The 23,788-nt window shown below is 39.2% G+C and overlaps 1 protein-coding gene across 1 annotated transcript in view; it reads left to right on the forward strand.

The window, feature by feature from the left end:
- RAB23 (RAB23, member RAS oncogene family) overlaps window positions 1-23,520 on the forward strand; it is a 38,233-nt gene extending 14,713 nt beyond the window's left edge. The window contains exons 3-7 of the mRNA XM_046006789.1: window positions 1,153-1,238; window positions 15,053-15,209; window positions 16,881-16,963; window positions 18,807-18,899; window positions 22,801-23,520. Of these exons, the coding sequence (XP_045862745.1) occupies window positions 1,153-1,238; window positions 15,053-15,209; window positions 16,881-16,963; window positions 18,807-18,899; window positions 22,801-22,940 (559 nt within the window). The 3' untranslated portion in view covers window positions 22,941-23,520. The remainder of the gene's footprint in view (window positions 1-1,152; window positions 1,239-15,052; window positions 15,210-16,880; window positions 16,964-18,806; window positions 18,900-22,800) is intronic.
- Window positions 23,521-23,788: the final 268 nt, after the last annotated feature.

Below are 23,788 nucleotides of genomic sequence, written 5' to 3' on the forward strand. Positions count from 1 at the left end.
TATTTGTTATCTGAACCAAATTAATATTTTAAATATACAGTTGATCATTATTTGTAGATTCCATATTTATACTTTAAGTGTACTGTTGGTTCTCTTTATTTATAGGTTCCATATTTGCAACTGATCTACTTGCTAAAATCTGTTTGTAACCCTAGAGTCAGTACTCCTAGTGCTTTGGTAGTCGTTTGTGGATATGCACAGAGCAGCAACTATTTGCTACGCTACATGCACATTCTCAACTTAGGTCAAACAATACCTCTTCCTTCTTTTTTCATCCCTCACACTATAAACAAGTGTTTTCTCATCTCTATTTTTGTGCCACATTTTTTTGCTTCTTGTTGATGATGTCGCCGTTTAAAATGTACCCCAAGCATAGTGCTGTCTAGTTTTCCTAAGTACAAGAAGCCGATGATGTGCCTTATAGAGTAAATATGTATGCTGGGTACACTTCATTTACGCATGAATTACAGTGCTTTTGGCCTTGAGTTCAATGTTAATGAATTAACAGTATGTATTAAATAAGTTATCTTCCAACAGAACCACAAAAAACCAAGGTTGTGCATTGATTTGTTAGGTGAAAATGTAACTAGGGGTCACAGGAACCTAACTCTGTATTTCCCCTAGGAACAGTGTTTCAGTGTTTGATAATTCCGTGTTTGCAGTGATTTTATAGAACATAACCACATGAACCAGACAATGCACTTATGACAAAAGAAGAGTAAATTTTTAAGCTGTAGGGCAGCCAAGCTGCTTTTCTCCCTCCCTCTCTCCCTCCCTTCCTTCCTTTTTAAATTCCTTTTTTGCTTCTTTCCTTTCTTATTCTTATCCGGGACCCATTAGAATGTACTAACCTAAGAGAATCCCCTTCCCAGTGCTGCTGGTCCTCAGGCCACCACTGTCTGTGACTATTGTTAAAGGAGAAAACAGGACAGGTAAACTTAAATCATGTATGAAGTTGTAGCTTGGGGGGAATGTTTTCCCCCCTTTAGTTTCACTACCGGTGGTGGTATCAGCATTTAAAAGCACTCGGACTTTTTAAGGTGAAAACCAGCGGTGCACTTTTAAAACCTTCAGATTTGAAAAATAGAAATATGCACAAAGCTATGTTACTAAAGATGTTTTCTTTACATATGAAATCATGTCTTGTTTCAGAGTCAATGATGAAGATGTCAGACTAATGTTGTGGGATACAGCAGGTCAAGAGGAATTTGATGCAATAACAAAAGCCTACTATCGAGGTAAATTTTGGAGTTCGTTTATTTGGGCATGTTCTTTTGGCCAAACAAAGAACTTCACTTTTTTTTTATTCCACATAGAAGAGTTTCTTATTAAGAAGACTTGAATTAATTTCAGAGTAATTTTTTTTTTAATTTTTTATTTATTATTTTTTTATAAACATATAGTGTATTTTTATCCCCAGGGGTACAGGTCTGTGAATCACCGGGTTTACACACTTCACAGCACTCACCATAGCACATACCCTCCCCAATGTCCATAACCCCCCCCCTCTCCCAACCTCACCTCCCCCCAGCAACCCCCAGTTTGTTTTGTGAGATTAAGAGTCACTTATGGTTTGTCTCCCTCCTAATCCCATCTTGTTTCATTTATTCTTCTTCTATCCCCCTAACCCGCCATGTTGCATCTCCACGTCCTCATATCAGGGAGATCATATGATAGTTGTCTTTCTCCGATTGACTTATTTCACTAAGCATGATACCCTCTAGTTCCATCCACGTCATCGCAAATGGCAAGATTTCATTTCTTTTGATGGCTGCATAGTATTCCATTGTGTATATATACCACCTCTTCTTTATCCATTCATCTGCTGATGGACATCTAGGTTCTTTCTATCGTTTGGCTATTGTGCACATTGCTGCTATAAACATTTGGGTGCACGTGCCCCTTCGGAATACTACGTTTGTATCTTTAGGGTAAATACCCAGTAGTGCAGGAAAATTGGACAGCCACTTGCAGAAAAATGAAATTGGACCACTTCCTTACACCACACACGAAAATAGACTCAAAGTATTTTTAAAAACCTCTTAGGTCAACAATGAATACTGTTACGCTGAAAATAAAAAAAACAAAAACAAACAAACAAACAAAACCTCTTAGGTCATTATTCCCCTAATGATCTTGTTGAGTGGTGAATAATACTTTGTACCACGGATAGTTCTTATCTGCCTTGGAATTATATGACTCACATAGGCGTTCCCAGTTCTAATCAGTTAGAAACTGTTCAGTGCCTACCTCTGACCACATGGAGATGACTCTATGGTCAGAGAGTGGAAACTGGTATGAAAAAGTAAAGTCCCTGCAAATAAGATGACACTTTGTTAAGATGCATGAAATTGCGTGGATAAAGCCATCTTGGTGCTATGAGAGTTCAGGGATGTGTGAGATACATACGAAAGGAAGGAACTCCATCTGTAGCACTGATGAGTCTAAAATGCAGGGTTGAATTCCTTAAGGAAAGCTGAAATTTCTAAATGGAACCTGAAGTTTCCATTAACATTTTCGTCTAAAATTTTGTCCTTTCCTTTTGGAATTTATGACAGTATTTTCAGTGTTTCTCTGCCTTATTGCTAATGGTGAATGTAATGAGAACAAAGTAACCAAAGGCTCCATATAGCCTGTTGTGGCCTTAGAAACTATTGACACTTGCATGTATAGATTGTTTTTTACCACTTTTGAAAATGTGGAACTTGTAATAATGGCCACAGAGGTCTAATGAAAATATAATTACACTAACGTATAAACAGCCAAAGAAGTTGCCTTTCTTGGTACCAGAGAAACCTGACTTCCAATGCCTCCTCTAAGAAGACATTCTGGTTTCTTGAGAAGAGAGGTGCACCTCTCAGGTCTTATTCTAACAATGCTACCACTACTTCTCATTCTGTTTACTGTGTCCCTTAAGGCTTCCTGGGGGAGTAGTTTTGACTATTGCTCTCCTGTGGATGTTAGTTTGGATGTTGAGCACCTGTAACATGGTGTAAAGCAGGAATTATGTTCTTATGGCTCAAAGCTCTTAGATTAGATGGCATTTTTATCAAATCATTAATTTCATGAGCATTGACACTATTGATTAACAGGCCTGGAAATTAACGTTAATTCTTAAATTTTATTTAAAAACATTTTTTGAGATTGTTTATTTATTTGAGAGCAGGAGAGTGCACAATTTGGGAGGAGAGGGAGAAGCAGGCTTCCCATTGAGCAGGGATCCCAATGTGGGCTCCATCCCAGGACCCTGCAATCATTACTCCAGCCATAGGCAGATACTTAACCGACTGAGCCACTCAAGTGTCCTAACGTTAATTCCTGAGCAAAAATTATTTGTATTTTTGGGGTAATACAAATACAAATACAAATACAAAATACACTGAGCCTGGGTGGCTCAGTGGGTTAAAGCCTCTGCCTTCAGCTCGGGTTATGATCCCAGGGTCCTGGGATGGAGCCCCGCATCAGGCTCTCTCTCAGCAGGGAGCCTGCTTCCCCCTCTCTCTCTTTCTCTGCCTGCCTCTTTGCCTACTTGTGATCTCTGTCAAATAAATAAATAAAAAATTTAAAAAAAATTATTTGTATTTTCTTAGTGGGGTTATTACCACCACACCCCCTCACCCCATTCACATGGAAAGAAAACAAACAAAACTCCTAGTGGAAATATAAAAAAAGTAGTAGGAGTACATGAGATTTTCATCGTTTTTACCTATCTTTTTCCTCTAAATTCTCATTATGAAATGTATGTTCTTTTTATGAGGAAAAGAGATAGGTTGGGTTCTTCCTTTTTTTTTTTTTTTTTTTTTTAAGATTTTATTTATTCGGGCGCCTGGGTGGCTCAGTGGATCAAGCCGCTGCCTTCGGCTCAGGTCATGATCTCAGGGTCCTGGGATCGAGCCCCGCATAGGGTTCTCTGCTCCGCAGGGAGCCTGCTTCCTCCTCTCTCTCTGCCTGCCTCTCTGCCTACTTGTGATCTCTCTCTCTGTCAAATAAATAAATAAAATCTTTAAAAAAAAAATGAAAAAAAAGATTTTATTTATTCATTTGAGAAAAAGAGGGAAAGAATGGGGGTGGGGGGGAGGGGTGGAGGGAAAGGGACAAGCAGATTCCTACTGAGGAGGGAGCCCAGTGGGGCTCCATCCCAGTGGGGATCCACCCTGAGATGGCAATCTGAGCCAAAGCAGATGCTTAACCAACTGAATGAGCAGATGCCCTTGGGTTCTTGGTTTTTAAGCTTTTGACAATTCGAATGGCAGTATTACTTTTTAACCAGTATGGTTATTTTTTGAAAATGTATTTGCCATGTGTATCTCTAATCTATAAAAGCAAAACTGTGTTAGTCTATAATTATCCCAAAATAAAGTTTAACTTGAAAAAAGGCAAAACTTGTCAAATGTCAAAAATGATTTGATTTGCACATAAATAGAAAAGAGAAAATGTTGGAACTGTACTGTTAAGTAGATCACTTGGATCCTTGGTTTAAAAAAAAAAAAACAAAACAGACCAGGTAGCTAAAAATATTTTGTAGTTGAGGAATTAATGCTTTCTTAAGTTTTATCCCATGAGACTATGAATGTTCAACATTATTATCTTTTAATTTTTAAAATTTGACTCATCTTGCTTGTTGTATGCTGCTTGTTTAGTACTTTTTAGGTGTGTACAATGTCTGTAAAAACCATTCTTTGCCAGAATCTAAAAAAAGGACCCATAATTGTTAGTATTTACTTGTCTTATCTTAATTTACTGTGGGTGCTATTTAAATTTTTTTCCACTTTGTTTCATTTGGGCTACAAGGCGTCAAACAGGTTTGGTTTCCCTACACTTAACATTTTATTTTATTTTTAAAGATGTTATTTATTTATTTGAGAGACACAGGAAGAGAGCACAGAGAGAGAGGGAGAAGCAGGCTCATGACCTGAGTCCAAGGCAGATGCTTAACTGACTGAGCCAGAGCATCCCTACACTTAACGTTTTAACTTAAAAGTGATCTTAAGCATATAAATAGATTATCTCTTAATAGCTATTCTTAAGAGGGTATGTGTGGTGGTGAGCACTGTGTATTGTGTCAGACTGATGAATCACAGACCTGTACCCCTGAAATAAATAATACATTGTATGTTAAAAAAAGAAAAAAGCTTAAATGTAATTTTTAAAATTAATTATTTTTATTAACATATAATGTATTATTTGCCCCAGGGGTACAGGTCTGTGAATCATCTGGCTTACACACTTCACACCACTCACCATATGCCATACCCTCCCCAATGTCAATAACCCAACCGCCCTCTCTAAAATGTAATTTTTTTTAGTCAACCATGTTAAAATGGCAAAGAGCATGGGATGCTGAGACAGGTCTTAAGTTTCAGCTTCTTTTTCTAAGTCATAAGAATAAACATCACATCCCAAAATGAATTAAGTAATAAACAGTGGCAGTTATATGTAAATTTGGGAAATGACATTGAATATTCTTATATGCTTTCCTTTGGGATTCACCAGAATGCTTTGGTTGCTGAGAAGAGAAAAGCAACCTCAAGGTAACTTAAACTACGAAGAGAAGTAGAAACAGCATAGCTTTTAGTTATAGTTTGTTCTTACTCTAACCTCTTTGATTCTCCTGACTTGCCACACTCCCTGTGTGGGGTTCCTCATGCTGAGTTTCTTCTTGGTGGCAAGATTGGTACCATCAGCAATGGAAGCCACATGCCTTGTTCATATCCTGGGGGTAAGGGTTAATTCCAACAACAGTGGATCAAAAGTCCTGAGCTTTTATCTGATTAGATCACCCTGGAGCGGATCACTGTAAGTAGAGGAATGTGATTACCCTAATTGGCTTGGTGCACTTAGGGCCTTCTTCCCCAGAGCAGAGGGTAGGTTCATCCTACCTAAACCATATGGCTACTATGAGGGAGAGGTGTTCTCAGGGAAGGAGGGTAATTGGATGACAGCTAGGCAACCAGGTAATCATCTGCTACTAGTATAGATTCAAATATGATAATATAATTAAATAGAAATGAAGATTAGGAACAGAATGTAACGGCTGGGAAGAATGCATTAAGATACCGATTTATTGATGGAAACACCATGCCTTATAAAATTAGGACTTACTGATTTATGTCCTAGAAATGTATTATTCAAAATAAATAAAATTAAAAAAATTTTTATTCAAGAAAAATTTTATCATAATTCATTTAAAAGACCTACCATATAAGAAACCATTGTTTAGGGGCACCTGGGTGGCTCAGTAGGCTAAGCCTTTGCCTTTGGCTCAGGTCATGATCTCAGGGTCCTGGGATCAAGCCCAGCATCAGGCTCTCTGCTCAGCAGGGAGCCTGCTTCCTGCTCTCTGTCTGCCTCTCTGCCTACTTGTGATCTTTCTCTCTCTCTCTGTCAAATGAATAAAGAAAATCTTAAAAAACAAAACAACCATTGTTTAAAGGCACCGTTATATTCTTAGAATACTGCATTAATTGTATAGTGAGACATGTTGAAACATGACTTTGTAAAGAACAGAGCGCAGATCATGTTACAAACCCTTATGGGAGGGCGCCTGGGTGGCTTAGTGGTTTAGGCCGCTGCCTTCGGCTCAGGTCATGATCTCAGGGTCCTGGGATCGAGTCCCGCATCTGGCTCTCTGCTCGGCAGGGAGCCTGCTTCCCTCTCACTCTCTCTGCTTGCCTCTCTGCCTACTTGTGATCTCTCTCTGTCAAATAAATAAATAAAATCTTTAAAAAAAAAAAAAAAACAAACCCTTATGGGATCCCAAGTGACTCCTCTTAAATTCTTAAGAAGTCTACCTAGACAGTAGACACCATACTTAGTACAGAAAGTTATGTACAGTATAAAACGTTTTCATTTTAGTTTTTTTACTGTGATTTGTTTCTAAGAAAAAAATGGTTTTGACTGACAATATGGGGAAATGAAGTTATAAACTTGAGACCTGTTATCTGAGATTATGCTCATAAATAGAAGGAAACATTTTTTTTTAAGTAACATCTTTCATGAACATAAGTGAATATAAATTGTTGGAAATGAAATGGCTCTGGACAAGAAGCTATTTATAAATTTCCATTATAAATTTCCATTATAAATGCAAAAATTAGGAACAGCAGAATTAGACTATCCAAGTCTTTTAGATATGGTTTAAATTATATGAGCATGGAATCTGTGATAGAATGATTCATTAAATAATGTGTGTGCTTCAAATTTTATAGATTATCAATAAGAATAAGGGCCAGGCATTTGAAATCCAGATAATCCATAATAACTATAATACATATAATTTTAAAACCTGTGTTTCTGATTGGCCTGCCTTACTAAATTTTTTTTTTTAAGATTTTATTTATTTATGTGACAGACAGAGATCACAAGTAGGCAGAGAGGCAGGCAGAGAGAGAGGAGGAAGTAGGCTCGCTGCTGAGCAGAGAGCCCGATGTGGGGCTCGATCCCAGGACCCTGGGATCATGACCTGAGCCGAACTGCCTTACTAAATTTTATGCCATGTTGTATAGAGCATTGTTTTTTAAATTTATTTTATTTTTTTTTTAAGATTTTATTTTTATTTATTTGACAGAGAGAGATCACAAGTAGGCAGAGAGGCAGGCAGAGAGAGAGGAGGAAGCAGGCTCCCTACAGAGCAGAGAGCCCGACGTGGGGCTCGATCCCAGGACCCTGAGATCATGACCCGAGCCGAAGGCAGCGGCTTAATCCACTGAGCCACCCAGGTGCCCCGAGCATTGTTTTTTAAACTGTCATGTGTACATTAATTCCTTGGGGAGCTTATTAAGATGCAGTCTCTAATTTAGGAGATAAGTGGATGGCTCTGAGATTCTGCATTTCTACAACCTCCCAGGTAACCCTCATGCTGCTGGTCCTCAGCAACACTCTCAAGTCTAGAGGCCGTCTTTTAGGGTCTTTCAGAATTTGAGGACAGAATTACTCTCTAAACATTATGTATCTTGAGTATTTTCTGAATTGCATTCAGAAATGGTAACTTTTTTTGAAAGATCTTACTAATTAGAAATAAAATATTTGCCGATGGTGATCTTATAATTGACACCAAAATTTTATTCAGATCTTTATATTCCTGATGTGTGGATAAGTGGAATAGTTTGTTAATTATTTGAAGTGATTCTTTTGTGGGTGGTTTACTGTTACACCATGATGAATGGTGTGATTCTTAGAGTAGGTATTATTGAAGGAAGATTGACTGGTAGGAAAATAAAGGTCTTTTTAAAATACATGGATACGGGGCACCTGGGTGGCTCAGTAGGTTAAACTCTGCCTTTGGCTCAGGTCATGATCTCCAGGTCCTGGGATCGAGCCCCGAATTGGGCTCTCCGCTCAGCAGGGAGCGTGCTTCCTCTTCTCTCTCTCTCTGCCTGTCTCCCTGCCTACTTGTGATCTCTGTCTGTCAAATAAATAAATAAAATCTTAAAAAAAAAAAAATAGATGGATAGGAAACACTGGCTACCATTAAGTATCAAGGGTGTAACATATGTCCAAATGACTGTAACAGAGAAATTAAAGCATTATTAACATTTTTTTAAAACTTTATTAACTTTCTTAAAGATGACTGGTACCAACATAGAACTGGAGGTCAAAGGAAGAAAAAGAAAGGATAACAGTATAGGATCATTTTTCAATTTAGAATATTTATAGGGGCGCCTGGGTGGCTCTGTTGGTTAAACATTTGCCTTTGGCTCAGGTCATGATCCCACGGTCCTGGGATTGAGCCCTGCATCGGACTCTCTGCTCAGTGGGGAGTCTTCTTTTCCCCCTTCTTCCCATTTGTGCTCTCTCTTGCTATCTCCATCTCTCTCAAATAAATAAATAAATAAAATATTAAAAAAAATTTATAGTAGTTGGTATGTTGAACAGAGTTCCTGAAGTTACCAAAATGCAACTTCTTTTTTTGTCTCTCCCCATCCCTGTGATTTTAGTAGGCAGTAGGGGGAGAGAAGGTTCTTTCTTGACCCTCAGAGAAAACTCCCTTCAGCTCATGTCTTTTCTGGTCACTCTGGTCACTTTTAAGTAGTTTTTTTCAACTGCCTCATAGTTATTTCTAGTCATAAACATTATCCTATTTTGGTGGTTAGAATAGCCAGTCTTGTGTATTAATCAAAACTACAAATATAATTTAGCATTAAATCTCTTATCTTCCCTGGAGTTTTAATAGGCCAGTTAGTATCTGCACTCTGGGAAGAGAATTTTGGTTGCTTCCTTCCTCTCACTTTTCTTTGACTTGCTGGAGATGTCTTCCTTCTCTGCAGTCACGCCCGGGGGAAAATGGAACTGGGAGACCCAAGCACTCTTTTTTTTTTTTTTTCCTCCTTTTTAAGTAATCTCTCTGCCCAACATAAGGTTCAAACTCACAACCCTGAAATCAAAAGTCACATGGTCTGATCTGCTAAGCCAGCCAGACATCCCAGACAGGAACACTCTTGCAAGTGCTATTATTTGATGTTGGAGCCCCCTAGGTGGCAGGTGTTCCAAGATGATTCTTTCTCTAGGGATTGTCCTGAATTCCTCCAAGGTTCCCATTTTGGGGGATATACATGTATACTTGACTTATTTTTTAGAGATTTTATTTATTTATTTGACAGATAGAGATCACAAGCAGGCAGAGAGGCAGGCAGGGAGAGAGGGGGAAGCAGGCTTCCCACTGAGCAGAGAGCCCGATGCGGGACTCGATCCCAGGACCCTGAGATCATGACCTGAGCTGAAGGCAGAAGCTTTTTTAGATTTTTTTTTTAAATTTATTTGACAGACAGAGATCACAGGCAGGCAGAGAGAGAGGAATGGAAGCAGGCTCCCTGCTGGGCAGAGAGCCCCATGTGGGGCTTGATCCCAGGACCCCGGGATCATGACCTGAGCCGAAGGCAGAGGCTTAACCCACTGAGCCAGATGACTCTGTATACTTAAATTCTTGCAGTTTCTTTTCCTCTTTGCTGCCTCTTGCAGGAGTTGTGTTCCACTTCTACCCTCTATGCTAAACTCCTATCATCCAATAAGCAGTCCTATGGGACATGAGTTAAAAATGACCCCATGCTAGGTTATCTCTGAGATGTGGTTCACCTCTCTCCATATGAAATTCCTGTGCATTTTTTGTCTTGCTATCGACAGGAGCACAGTTACTCCCAAAGGCAGCTCTTTTCTTTTTGTGTGTTGGTCTTGCCTTTTTGCTGTTGTTCCCAGCCACTGCATCTTCCTCAGGTTTGAATCAAGGCAACGTCAGTCCAGAATGCCCCTCAACTGCCAGGAACACATCCCAGGCTACTTAAGTAGTCTTGCTAAAGTCATTCCTTCTAGATTAAGATGAAGGAGGTAATGATAGTACTTTCCCCCATAGCACCCCAGCTTAAGGGAGAAAGAAAGGGGTCACCTGGGTAGCTCAGTTGTTTAAGTTTCTGAGGTCACAATCTCAGGGTCATGGGATAGAGCCCCATGTTGGGCTCCCTGCTTAGCGGGGAGTCTGCTTATCCCTCTCTCTCTACTCTTCTCCCCCTACCCCCTGCTCACTCTTTCTCTCTCAAATAAATAAGTGAATAAAATCTTTAAAACAAGAGAAAGAGAGAGGAGTTAGTGTGGCCAGCACTTCCTCTAAAGAAATCCTTTCCCCTTCTCAGTTCTTAAAAAAAAAAATTCTTGAAGTGCTTGTGAGGGAGTTCCAAAGTTGTATAATGGATTTATGGGCATTTCCTTTGTAAATTCTGCAAAGAATGATCTTTCCACACTTATTTGGAATTTGGTATTTGTCATCTGTTTTATTGTCATCTCAGTCAAAATTTTGTATAAAGGGTCTTTAACTTTTTAAAGTATATAATTGGGCTCTTTTGGTGGGGGAGGAGGGAGGTTCCTAAGCAGAAAAGAACCATAATGCATCACAATTTCACAGAGTATTTGTATGTATGGATGATAATATTCAGTTAGAGGAAGTTAAAACAAGTTGTCCATCATTTCTCAGAATTATTATACCTGCAAAAGTAATCCACAAAACAGTTCTTGGCACAACTTGGTGGGGCTGGTTTATTTGGTAAGTGATCCCAGGAAGAAGTGAGAGACTGGGGAGAAAATGGAGAAAAACCTATGAAGGGAGCATTAATGAGCTAATTATTACTGTAGGCAATTGGAGAATCAGTTCCTGTGAGGAACCATGTAGCCATGCTTCAAGATAGTCCCACCAAAGTGATGCTGAGGTTTTATCCCATCTCCCATACCTTCAAATTCTCTCCAGAGCTAGCAGTTTCCCTTAGAATGGGCTAGCCCAAGAATCTTTCTGAAGCATCAGAAAAAGCTCAGGTTCAGAAAAGGTGTGGGGTGCCTGGGTAGCTCAGCTGGTTAAGCATCTGGCTTCGGCCCAGGCCGTGATGTCGGGGTCCTGGGATCCCTGCCTTCTCCCTTTCCCTTTGCCCCTGCCCGCACTCATGCTTGCACTCTCTCTCTCTCTCAAATAAATAAATTCTGAAAAAAACAACAAAAAAAACCTGAGTGCCACCTGCAGCATATGCTTTGAGGATATTAACAACAGGCAGGAACTGTCCACAACTATGGGAAATTCAGGTGTCTCTACCCATATTTGTGTTTACCTCCCTTGATTGCTTAAACATATGTAACAGTACATTTCCCTTCTCTCTAGACTGGCACTTTAGTACTTTTCCACTTTCCTTTGGTCTCTCCCCACTCAGTCTCCTACTAAATAATTTTGGGGTTGTTATGGACATACTTTTTCTTTTATCTGTTGGTTTATTGATTTTTTTTTTTAAGATTTTCTATTTATTTATTTAATTGACAGATCAGAAGTAGGCAGAGAGAGAGAGTCCAGGAAGCAGGCTCCCCGCCGAGCAGAGAGCCTGATGCAGGGCTCGATCCCAGGACGCTGGGATCATGACCCGAGCCGAAGGCAGAGGCTTTAACCCACTGAGCCACCCAGGCACCCCGAGTTTATTGATTTTTTTAAACAACATTTTGGGGCACCTGACTGGCTCAGTCCCTAGAGCATGTCACTCTTGAGCTCGGGGTTGTGAGTTTGAGCCCCGTGTTGGGTGTAGAGATTACTTACAAATAAAATCTTAGAAAGATTTTTTTAAACAACATTTTGCTTTTCTGAGTTAATCATTCTTGCTGCCCATATCTCTGGCGCCATCTGCTTGGCTTTTTTATACATTTTTATTAAAGTATACTTCCTCTAAGAGTTTTTTGTTTTTATTTTTTTTTATGTCTTTGTCCTTTTTTAAAGACTTTGTATCCCTGCAAATACCCTAAAAGAACTATTGAACTAAAGAACTATTTGAGGGCCCTCAAAGAACTATTGACTGGATATAAAATTCTAGGTTTTTTTTGTTTGTTTACGATTTTATTTACGTATTTGAGAGAGTGAAGGAACACAAGCAGGAGGAGCAATAGAGGGAGAAGGAGAAGCCGGCTCCCTACTGAGCAGGAAGCCCGATGCAGGATGGATCCCAGGACCTTGGGATCATGATCTGAGCCGAAAGCAAATGCTTAACCATCTGAGACATTCAGATGCCCTAAAATTCTAGGTTTAAAGCTAATAGAGTTTTATAATAAAAAATAGTAAATTAAATAAAATATTTATTTATTTAAAAGATTTTATTTATTTATTTGACAGATCGCAAGTAGGCAGAGAGGCAGGGAGAGAGAGAGGGAAGCAGGCTCCCCACCAAGCAGAGAGCCCGATGCTGGGCTCGATCCCAAGACCTAGAGATCATGACCTGAGCCGAAGGCAGAGGCTTTAACCCTCTGAGCCACCAGGTGCCCCTAAATAAAATCTTAAAAAAATAATAATAATAAAAATCTTTTTAAAAAGTTTGTTAGTCAAAGTGTAATGAAATAATGTTTTATTTATTTTATTTATAGTTTAAGTAAATATTAGAGTTCAAATAAATATAAATTTACTTACCAGTATCTAGTGTGATCTTGTCAGTGTTGGGGGTTATTTTGTTTTGTTTTTTTAAGAGAGAGAAAGAGGTGAGGGAGAGAGAGAGAGAGAATCTTAAGCAGGCTCCATGCCCAGAGTAGAGCCAGACATGGGGCTCGATCTCACGACCCTGAGATCATGACCTGAACCAAAATCAAGAGTCTGACACTCAACCCACTAAGCCACCCAGGCATCCCTTGTCAGTTTTATTTCTCCTTAAATTCATGGAAAGTGTTAGGGTGCTTCTGTCTGTGTTGTACCTTATCCCCTGCCCCATTTTTATATTAATTTAGACGATTTTTGTAATTAATATAGTCTTTGGTTTAAAAACCTGTTTAGAGTAGGGAATATTTTCCCATATGAAGCCTCTGCTTTTACAATAATGATGAATTGATGGTTTTTCTCTTTTATACTCTTTTGCTTTCTACTACAATATTCCCTTTGGTGGTACACAGACCTTTTTTGGCCATAGAGTGTCTTAGGCAGCCCAGGTATATATGTTTTGAGTCTTATTAGGAAAGTCTGATACCTGAGGGATCTGGAAAGAAAGAGTAACAGTAAGAAAACGTGCCTTGATTCCAGAAAATCCCCTTGATCCCAGGGTGATTTTCTCTTGTTGCCTGTGTATCTGCTTTTGTCACCATGCTGCCTGATTAATGTAACATCTAATCATTTATAAAAAAAGCTTTCAGGGGTGCCTGGCTGGTTTAGTCAGTAGAGCATGTGACTCCTGATCTCAGGGTTGTGAGTTCAAGCCCCACATTGCGTGTGGAGCCTACTTAAAATAAAAGGGCTTCTTTCAGAAGGTTGCCACTTAATGTGGTAATTGAAAGTTAAAATATTGTCATTCAGCATGGAAATTAAAATATAGTCATTGAGTAATAGAAATTATTTAGTTAAACAGGATAAAAAATGAAATTAAACCTTTTCCTCTGTTTTAAATATATATATATATTTTAAAAGATTTTATTTATTTATTTGACAGAGAGAGATCACAAGTAGACAGAGAGGCAGGCAGAGAGAGAGAGAGAGGGAAGCAGGCTCCCCGCTTAGCAGAGAGCCCGATGCGGGACTCGATCCCAGTACCCTGAGTTCATGACCTGAGCCGAAGGCAGTGGCTTAACCCACTGAGCCACCCAGGTGCCCCTAAATATATATATATATATATATATATATATTTTTATATATATTTTTAATCTTCTGGCACTGATTCTTAAATTGTGTTCATTAACATCACTGGTATTCTGCTACTAAAATAAAGTAAGTTTTTTTTTAAAGTAAATAGAATGAGAAAATTATGATTTTTCTCAAATTTGTGCTGAAAGAAATTCACAAGCAAATGGTAGATAGTAATAGGAAGAACTTGACAATAGCTTGTCATTCTTACTTAGCTTACCATTCTTTCTTGCCTTTTTTTTTTTTTTTAAGATTTCATTTATTTATTTGACACAGAGAGAGAGAGAGAGAGATCACAAGTAGGCAGACAGGCAGGCAGAGAGAGTGGGGGAAGCAGGTTCCCTGCCGAGCAGAGAGCCCCCTATGGGGCTCCATCCCAGGACCCTGAGATCATGACCTGAGCCTAAGGCAGACGCTTAACCCACTGAGCCACCCAGGCGCCCCAAGAATGTATAGTTTTGAGGGTACTTTGACACTTGTACACAATTTTAAGAACCACTGGTTCTTGGAATTAGAAAATAGAATTTGTAGGGGCGCCTGGGTGGCTCAGTGGGTTAAAGCCTCTGCCTTCGGCTCGGGTCATGATCCCGGGGTCCTGGGATCGAGTCCCGCATGGGGCTCTCTGCTCAGCGGGGAGCCTGCTTCCCCCCTCTCTCTGCCTGCCTCTCTGCCTACTTGTGATCTCTCTGTCAAATAAATAAATAAAATCTTTAAAAAAAAAATAGAATTTGTATGTTAAAACATTAAGCACAGTGCTGCAAAGGTGAGCTCAATATTCATATACATAATATTCATTTACATAAAAATGGTTTCGATAAACCTAAAACTAATATAACATTGTATCTTAGTTACACTTCAATAAAAAAATACAGGTGAAAGTTGCCCTCATCCTATATCGGATTGCTTCATTAATGTAAATAACATTCTTATTTTGTGACCTTACAGGAGCCCAGGCTTGTGTGCTTGTATTTTCTACCACAGACAGGGAATCTTTTGAAGCAATTTCCAGTTGGAGAGAGAAAGTAGTAGCTGAAGTTGGAGATATACCAACTGTGCTTGTGCAAAACAAGATTGACCTCTTGGATGATTCTTGTATAAAGAAGTAAGATGTCAACTTTTGAGGGGGAGGTGGTAATTCTGTGAAGTTAAAACCTGTTTTAATTTTTGTGTGGATTTAAAAATTTTAGGAAACTCTTTATAGAGACTGCCTTAAATTTAAATTTTCTGTGAGCTATTCTAGGTGATTGGTTTGGGTTAAAAAAAAGTTCATATGAAATCATAAGTAGAGAAAATCACAGGAAATAAATTTTGAAGGCTCTTTTAGAATTCCAGTTTTAGGTCTTATACCACAAATCCAGCTCTTGATGTTAAAGCAAATCTAGATTTAATAAGAATGTTAAGAAAAACATCCCTGTATGTTTTAATATCTAGAGCTAATCTATATTGATGAGTTTAAAGGGGTAAGTAGTTAAGATTCATACTGTTTTGTGTATTCAGAAATACTATGCTCAAATTTGTGAACAGAGCATCTAGATAATTTCTACCTGTATTTGTTAGCTTTGAAAAGTCTTTGGGTTTTATCTTGTTTGTATGTTCTTAATATTAGTTATCTGTTGTTGTATAACCAATGGACCCAAAACTTAGTGGCTTAAAACAACAACAGTTTATCATTTCAGTTTCTGTGGGTCAGGGATTTAAGAGTGGATTAGCCACTCTAGGTGGTTCTGGTTCCAGTTTTTCGTGAACTTGCAGTCGCGATATTGCCCAGGATGGTAGTTGTGGCAACCTCGACTGGGGCTGGAGGATCCACTTCTGGGATGGCTCTCTCACTTGGCTCTTGTCAGGAGGCCTTAGTTCCTTGCCATGCAGACTTCTCCCTGGGGCTGCTTGAGTGTCGGCACAGCATGGCAGCCAGCTTCCCCCAGTCAGGGGATTCAAGACAGTGCAAAGCAGAAGCCATAATGTGTCTTATGACCTCATCTCAGAAGTCTGATACTATCCCTTCTGTGTATTATTGATCCCATAGATTAACCTTGATTACAGTGTAGGAAAGGCTACACAAGGATGTGAAAACCAGGAGGGAGGTAGAGGTAGGGTGGAATCATCGGGAACGATTTTAAAGACTTTTTTTTTTAAATTTATTTGAGAGAGAGAGCAAGTGAGAAGAGGGAAGGTCAGAGGGAGAAGCAGACTCCCCACTGAGCAGGGAGGTGGATGCGGGACTGGATCCCAGGACTCCAGGATCATGATCTGAGCTGAAGGCAGTTGCCCAACCAACTGGGCTGCCACAGTCTTAGAAAAACTGTGGAGTCAGATCAGGAGTCATAATAAAACTAAAATTAGGAGTATGCTCTCGTAGACACAGTTGTTAATATGATGACTTGGGTTTTGGCAGCAAAGTAGTTTCATAGCCAGTATGAGTAAAGTAAGGAATGAAGCATAGGGTTTTCAGAGTGCAAGAAAATTCAAATGTTTTTAAAAACAAGAAAGAAAGTTAACTTAAGTATTATATAAAGAAAAGGGATATTTAGTCATTTTAAGGCTCGAGTTCAATGACTATAGAAATGACAGTATAGTGGTGTTTATCCCCCAAGAATACGGAAAACTAAAAATCCTGTCTAAGCACTGTGAACATAGCTTTCAACTGGGCTGGAAGGTCTGACACCCCCACCTGCAAGCCGTATTCAGTAAATGTAATAAAAATGATCTTTTAAAACAGGCTATCTGAAAGTACCTTTGTAAGTGCCTTTTTTTTCTTTTAATCAATATATAGTGAGGAAGCTGAGGCACTGGCAAAAAAGTTAAAGCTAAGATTCTACAGAACGTCAGTGAAAGAAGATCTAAATGTGACTGAAGGTAAACTGCCTTTAAAAAAAATTAATAGCAGAAAGTTTGTTTTATTCTACTTATGTTTTTTCTGTTGTGGTTTCCAGAAATCATATATGTAATAAGAACAGAATTTTCTTGTCAATAATCAAGTAAAATTTAGAGACATGATGCTTCTTAGAGTCCTTAACTAATTACCAATGACTCTGAATACTTGTTACTCCCTATAGAAAAACTTTAGTGGGTTTTGTTTTGTTTTTTATCTTTAAAAATATAACTGTATATATATGAGTGTGTATGCATGCATGTGTTTTTCATGCATACCTTTTCAAGTTACTGACTTGTTTGAGAACTCCTCTGTACTGGATATTCCATTAGATGGTTACAATGACCTTAATCTATTGGTGTGTGTGTGTGTCTTTAAAAAGATTTATTTATTTGAGAGAGAGAGCAGGGGGGGAGCAGAGGGTATTATCAACCAGACTCCCTGCTAAGTGCAGACCCAATGTAGGGTTCAGGCCACAACCCATGAGATAATGACCTCAGCCAAAACCAGGAGGCGGGTGCCCAACCAACTAAACCACTCAAGCACCCCTCGTTTTGTGGGGGGGGGGGGGTTCTTTGGTTTGCTTTTTTTTTTTTTTTTTTTCAATATTTATTTATTTGACAGAGAGAAGTCACAAGTAGTCAGAGAGGCAGGCAGAGAGAGGGGGAGAAACAGGCTCCTCACTGAGCCGAGAGCCTGATGCGGGGCTCGATCCCAGGACCCTGAGATCATGACCTGAGCCGAAAGCAGAGGCTTAAACCACTGAGCCACCCAGGCGCCCCTGGTTTGCTTTTTTTAAGTAATCTTTGTCCCCAGCTTGGGGCTCAAACTTACGACCCCTAGATTAAGAGTCCCATGCTCTACTCACTGAGCCAGCCAGGCACCCCGACCTTAATTTGTTTAGTAATATTTCCCAGTTTAATAAAGTGACAGTAGAAGAAGGCGATTATTTTTCTTGTTCTAAAACTGCTACTTCTTTTATTAGATTGCAACTTGATTATTACTCAAGTGTCTTCGAGATAGTTTTTTTCACCTAAAGAAAGGAGATATCTTGGGCATCTGGATGGCTTAGTCGGTTAAGCATCTGTTTTTGGCTCAGTTCATGATCCATGGTCCTGGGATTGAGTGCCACATTGGGCTCCCTGCTCAGCAGGGATTCGGCATCTGCCTCAGTCCCTCTGCCCTACCACACTCCCCTGGCTCATGCTCATGCATGCATTCTCTCTCTGTCTCTCTCAAAAATAAATAAAATCTTTTTTAAAAAGGAGACAACTTTTCAAGACTGAGTTAGTGTAGTGTTCTGAATGTTGATCCCTATTCAAGTACCTAAAACTAATAACTACAAGTATTATTTTATTTCTTTGCTACTAAAATGCCATATATATTTATTATGACCATTGTACTTAGGTATTGCTCAAATAATTTTTTTTTAAGATTTTATTTATTTTTTTTGACAGAAAAAGAGCACAAGCAAGGGGAGTGGCAGGGAGAGGGAGAAACAGGCTTCCTGAAGAGCAGGAACCCTGATGTGGGGCTCAATCCCAGGACCCTGGGATCATGACCTGAGATGAAGGCAGATGTTTAACCAACTGAGCCACCCAGGAGCCCCTGCTCAAATAATTTTTAAAAGTTGAATTTTTTCAACTAGATCATATACTTCCAATTTAATATTAAATGTGTTTCGTAAGGATGAATGAAAGAATACAGACATTTCAAAAATAAATGAATGTTTTTAGGAAGTATACAATAGACAGTGACTGATATGAAATAACAGATTTTACATGGGTAAATTGTACTGACCTGGTAAGATTTTTGTTTTTATTCTAGTTTTTAAATATTTGGCTGAAAAATACCTTCAAAAACTCAAACAGCAAATAGCTGAGGATCCAGAATTAACGCATTCAAGTAGTAACAAAATTGGTAAGTACCCAAGAAATTTTAATCCTATATTTACATAAATTTTCCATTCATTATTGCATTATTTATTTTTTTTTTAACCATCTCTTAAGTGTTTAAGTAGGCCCCATGCCCAACATAGAGCCCAGTGCTGAGCTTGAACACAAAACCCTGAGATCAAGACCTGAGCTGCGATCAAGAGTCATATGATTAACCAACTCAGCTACCCAGGCACCCATATTTACTGTTTTTTAAAAAAGATTTATTTAGGGGCGCCTGGGTAGCTCAGTTGTTAAGCGGCTGCTTTCAGCTCAGATCATGATCCCAGGGTCCTGGGTTCAAGCCCTGCATCTGGCTCCCTGCTCTTAGGAAACCTGCTTCTCCCTCTCCCACTCCCTCTGCTTGTGTTCCCTCTCTTGCTGTCTCTGTCAAATAAGTAAATAAAATCTTAAAAAAAAAAAAAGAGGTTTATATATTTTAGAGAGAGCAAGTACGGGGAGGGGTAGAGGGAGAGAGACAGTCAGACTCTACACTGAGTACAGAGCCTGATGTGGGGCTTAATCTCAGGACCCCAAGATCATGACCTGAGCTGAAGTCAAGAATTAGATGCTTAACTAACTGAGCTACCCAGATGCCCCTACATTTAAAAAAAAATATATAATATGTTCCTTTCTTTAAGAAATGTGATTAGCAGTATTAGATCAGCAATTTTTTTTTTTTTAAAGATTTTATTTATTTATTTGAGAGACAGATCACAAGCAGGTAGAGAGGCAGACAGAGAGAGAGAGGAGGAAGCAGGCTCCCCACGGAGCAGAGAGCCCGATGCAGGGCTTGATCCCAGGACTCTGGGATCTTGACCTGAGCCGAAGGCAGAGGCTTTAACCCACTGAGCCACCCAGGCGCCCCTAGATCAGCAATTATTAAAACTTAGTATCAGGTCTCATATTAGAAGGTATATTGAGTTAAAATATCTTTTTAACTAATTTCCTAAATCCGTTTTATGTATTAAGAGAGCAGAGATAAAGACTTTATATATAAAGATCTGTCCTATGTATGAAGGAGGTCTTAACACTTGTTCTTCTGAGGAATACTTGTACTGTCTCCATACACTTTACAGGTTTTTGTTTTGTTTTGTTTTGGTTTGGTTTTGTAATGTTAGATGCCTACAAAAAGGCATCTGGGTGGCTCAGTTGGTTAAGTGTCTGCCTTTGGCTCAGGGCATGATGTCCTGGGATTGACTCTTGCATTGGGCTCTCTCTGCTCAGCATGGAGTTTGTTTCTCCTTCTACCCCTTCCCCCTGCTCACACACTCTCTTGCATACTTTCTCTCTCTCTCAAATAAACTAAATAAAATCTTTAAATAAATAAATATATAAATGCCTACAAAGTCTAACATTTCCTGAAGACTAAGTATGCTGTCTTCTCTGTAACAAGGACTCACCATGTCTTGCTCTTTGTTTTGGCTTCCAGGAAGTTGAGATCCATATTTTCTGTTTCTAAAGCTTCTGCATAGTCTCTTAGAGACTTCATGTCTGTATTCTGTCCCTAACCCCCCACTACATACATGTAATCATGTACATTATTTTCTTGACCTCTTTTAACCCCCCTTCCCCCTTGGTTCTGGCTGTTTCTTTGTTCTTACTTTGCCATTTTTATTGCTTGTGTTCTTACATCAGACACCTCAAATGCTCTGTGAAACAAAATAGGACAGTTGTAATAAGCTTCTGTCTGGTCTTATCTTCTGGGCTCCATTATTGTCTCTTCCAATTCACTGAGTAAAGCCCTTTGATAGATTCATATTGTGGAGGATATTAAATGCAGCTCTCTTCATTCTTTTTTTTTTTTTTTTAAAGATTTTTTATTTATTTATTTGACAGAGAGAGATCACAAGTAGGCAGAGAGGCAGGCAGAGAGAGTGAGAGGGAAGCAGGCTCCCCGCCGAGCAGAGAGCCCCACACGGGACTCGATCCCAGGACCCCGAGATCATGACCCGAGCCGAAGGCAGCGGCTTAAACCACTGAGCCACCCAGGCGCCCCAGCTCTCTTCATTCTGAGATCTAAAGACAGTATCGTCTATTCTGTGTGGCCTTATGGCCCACTATTGTACATGGACCCCGTTTTCCAGTTCTGCTAGAGGTCTTGCTGTTTCTTAAACATTCTAGGACTGTTTTCTTCCTTTTTGCTTAGAGAGAGAATGACCTCTCTCTTTCCCATCCCTGCCAAAGAACTATTCATTACTCAAGGACTGTCTAGAAGGCTTTCTTTGCTCACTGTATAACTAGCGAGAGCCATGGCCAATCTGCTTTTCTTCTGAGAGAGATCTGAGTCCATTGTGCTGCCAGCTGCCCCATTATACCTTTCTTAGCAGTTTGTCCTTTCTTATACAGTAGCTATAATTGGTTCTTCCTTAGAACCATCTGTGGGCTCTTGGGTCTCTTTTATGACACTTAAGGTAGAGTATCTAGCATTTCTTATTTGTATATCAGCTCACCTCACTTATTAGAGTATAAACTTCTTGTGGGCAGAAATTGGTCTTAGTCATCTTTGTATTGCTGACTGTGTCTCTGGGCCAGACTTTGGTGTATCATGGATGATAAGTTTATAAATTAGAGATTATAGTTTATGATTATAGTTTAAGATTATAGATTTATAGTTTAAAGATTATAGTTTAACTTTAATCTATAATCTAGAGATTATAGAGATTACAGTTCAAAATGAAACTATAGGGGCACCTGGGTGGCTCAGTGGGTTAAAGCCTCTGCCTTCTGCTCAGGTCATGATCCCAGTGTCCTGGGATCGAGCCCCTCATTGGGCTCCCTGCTCGGTGGGGAGCCTGCTTCTTCCTCTCTCTTTCTACCTGCCTCGCTGCCTACTTGTGACCTCTGTCTGTCAAATAAATAAATAAAATCTTTTTTAAAAATTATCGTATTTACTGATTCCAAATTTCAGAAATAGATTGTTAGTGAAAAGATGCAGAACTGTGTGGACAGTTAATCACCATTTTGGTAATTAAGGGAGAAAAAGGAATATGTATGCCTTTTTGCTTAAATATGCACAAAATATCTCTGGAGGGATACGTGGGAAAAGTGATAACACATGCATGCTTTAGGGAAGGTAAACTGGTGATTTGAAAGAGAGACTTTTTATTTTTTATTTTTTTGAAGATTTTATTTATTTATATGACAGAGAGACATAGCGAGAGAGGGAACACAAGCAGGGGGAGTGGGAGGGGGGGAAGCAGGCTCCCTGCTGAGTGGGGAGCCCGATGTGGGGCTTGATCCCAGGACCCTAGGATCATGACCTGACCCAAAGGTAGACGCTTAATGACTGAACCACCCAGGTACCCCTGAAAGGGAGGCTTTAATCCCTTTTGTATACCCTTTGAACTTTGACAAGCAATGTGTATTTGCTATTAAAAATAAATCCAATGTGGGGCATCTGGCTGGCTTAGTTGGTAGAACATGCAACAACTGATCGTAGAGTTGTGAGTTTGAGCCCATGTTTACTTAAAAAGGTGGGGGTTTTGGGGCGCCTGGGTGGCTCAGTGGGTTGGGCCTCTGCCTTCAGCTCAGGTGATGATCTCAGGGTCCTGGGATCGGGCCCCACATCGGGCTCTCTGCTCAGCAGGGAGCCTGCTTCCACCTTTCTCTCTGCCTGCCTCTCTGCCTACTTGTGATCTCTCTCTCTCTCTCTCTGTCAAATAAATAAATTAAAAAAATCTTTAAAAAAAAATAAAAAAAAAAAGGTGGGGGTTTAGAGTTTACTTTAAAAAAATTTTTTTTAATATATTAAATGAAAACAAAAGCTTAAAAATATAAATATGGAAAATATTACTGATTTACTAAGATGCTGGATGTACCATCTGTAATTGGTAACCCTGAGCGCTATCAGTATCACTCTGTCTGTTTTCCCTCAATTTACACAGGTGTCTTTAATACATCTACTGGAAGTCACTCGGGTCAGAATTCAGGTACCCTTAATGGTGGAGATGTCATCAATCTTAGACCCAACAAACAGAGGACCAAGAAAAACAGAAATCCTTTCAGCAGCTGTAGCATACCCTAAAACACTTTAGGGAGGAAAAAAAGTTGAATTATTTTGTGCAATTCAGTAAGAAACACATCCAGCTGTCATGGTATGTTACAAGATTTTTTTTTTTTAGCAGACTTTGCACCTAATGGCTCTGTGAAAGTTGACAGACTTAAATATTGTTCTGCAGTGCTTTTCAGATGGAGTGAAATCTTTGGTGGAAAAATTACTGCCTTGTGGACTCATTTTAATTATTTTACATCAGACGAAGCTTCTCCTGTTTTTGAAGGAATGCTATAAGAAATGTCCAAAACAGGTTTTGCTGAATTTTAAGTGCTGGAAAACATAAGTGGAATGCCTGAATGTATTGGTACAGATTTTAATATTTGTCCAGGAGAGATAGCAAGCATTGTATTTCCAAAATTGGTCATACAGCTTTTCTGGAAAGGGGTATTGAAGTCAAATACATACAAAAAAATAATATTGAAAGGTAAACCCTAAGTCTTGCCAGACTGCGTGAGTTTGTATTTTGGCAATGTTACTTGTGCAATATCTGTATGGTGTGGAACGTGGAGGTCTGCATGCAGGTATCTGGTAGTGAAGTATACTGAAGGGATATTCAGTATTTAAGGAAACCTAGAATCTAATTCATTAATTCATACAATCATTTACACATTGTGTGTATGTTGAAAGCTTTTATTTTCAAATAAGAAATTCCAGACATATATTTTGCAAAATGAGCTCAGATTTTAAAAGTGCTTTGTGCCAAAAATATCATACCTAATTTTTACAGTGCTTTACTATCAGAATTTATATTGTTTATATCTTTAAAAAGCAGTTTTCCTCTCTGACAGGGTAGATAAAAGAGGAGTATAAATGTTTGA

This window comes from Meles meles, chromosome 5, assembly GCF_922984935.1.
Source record: "Meles meles chromosome 5, mMelMel3.1 paternal haplotype, whole genome shotgun sequence".
Classification (NCBI taxonomy): Eukaryota; Metazoa; Chordata; class Mammalia; order Carnivora; family Mustelidae; genus Meles; species Meles meles.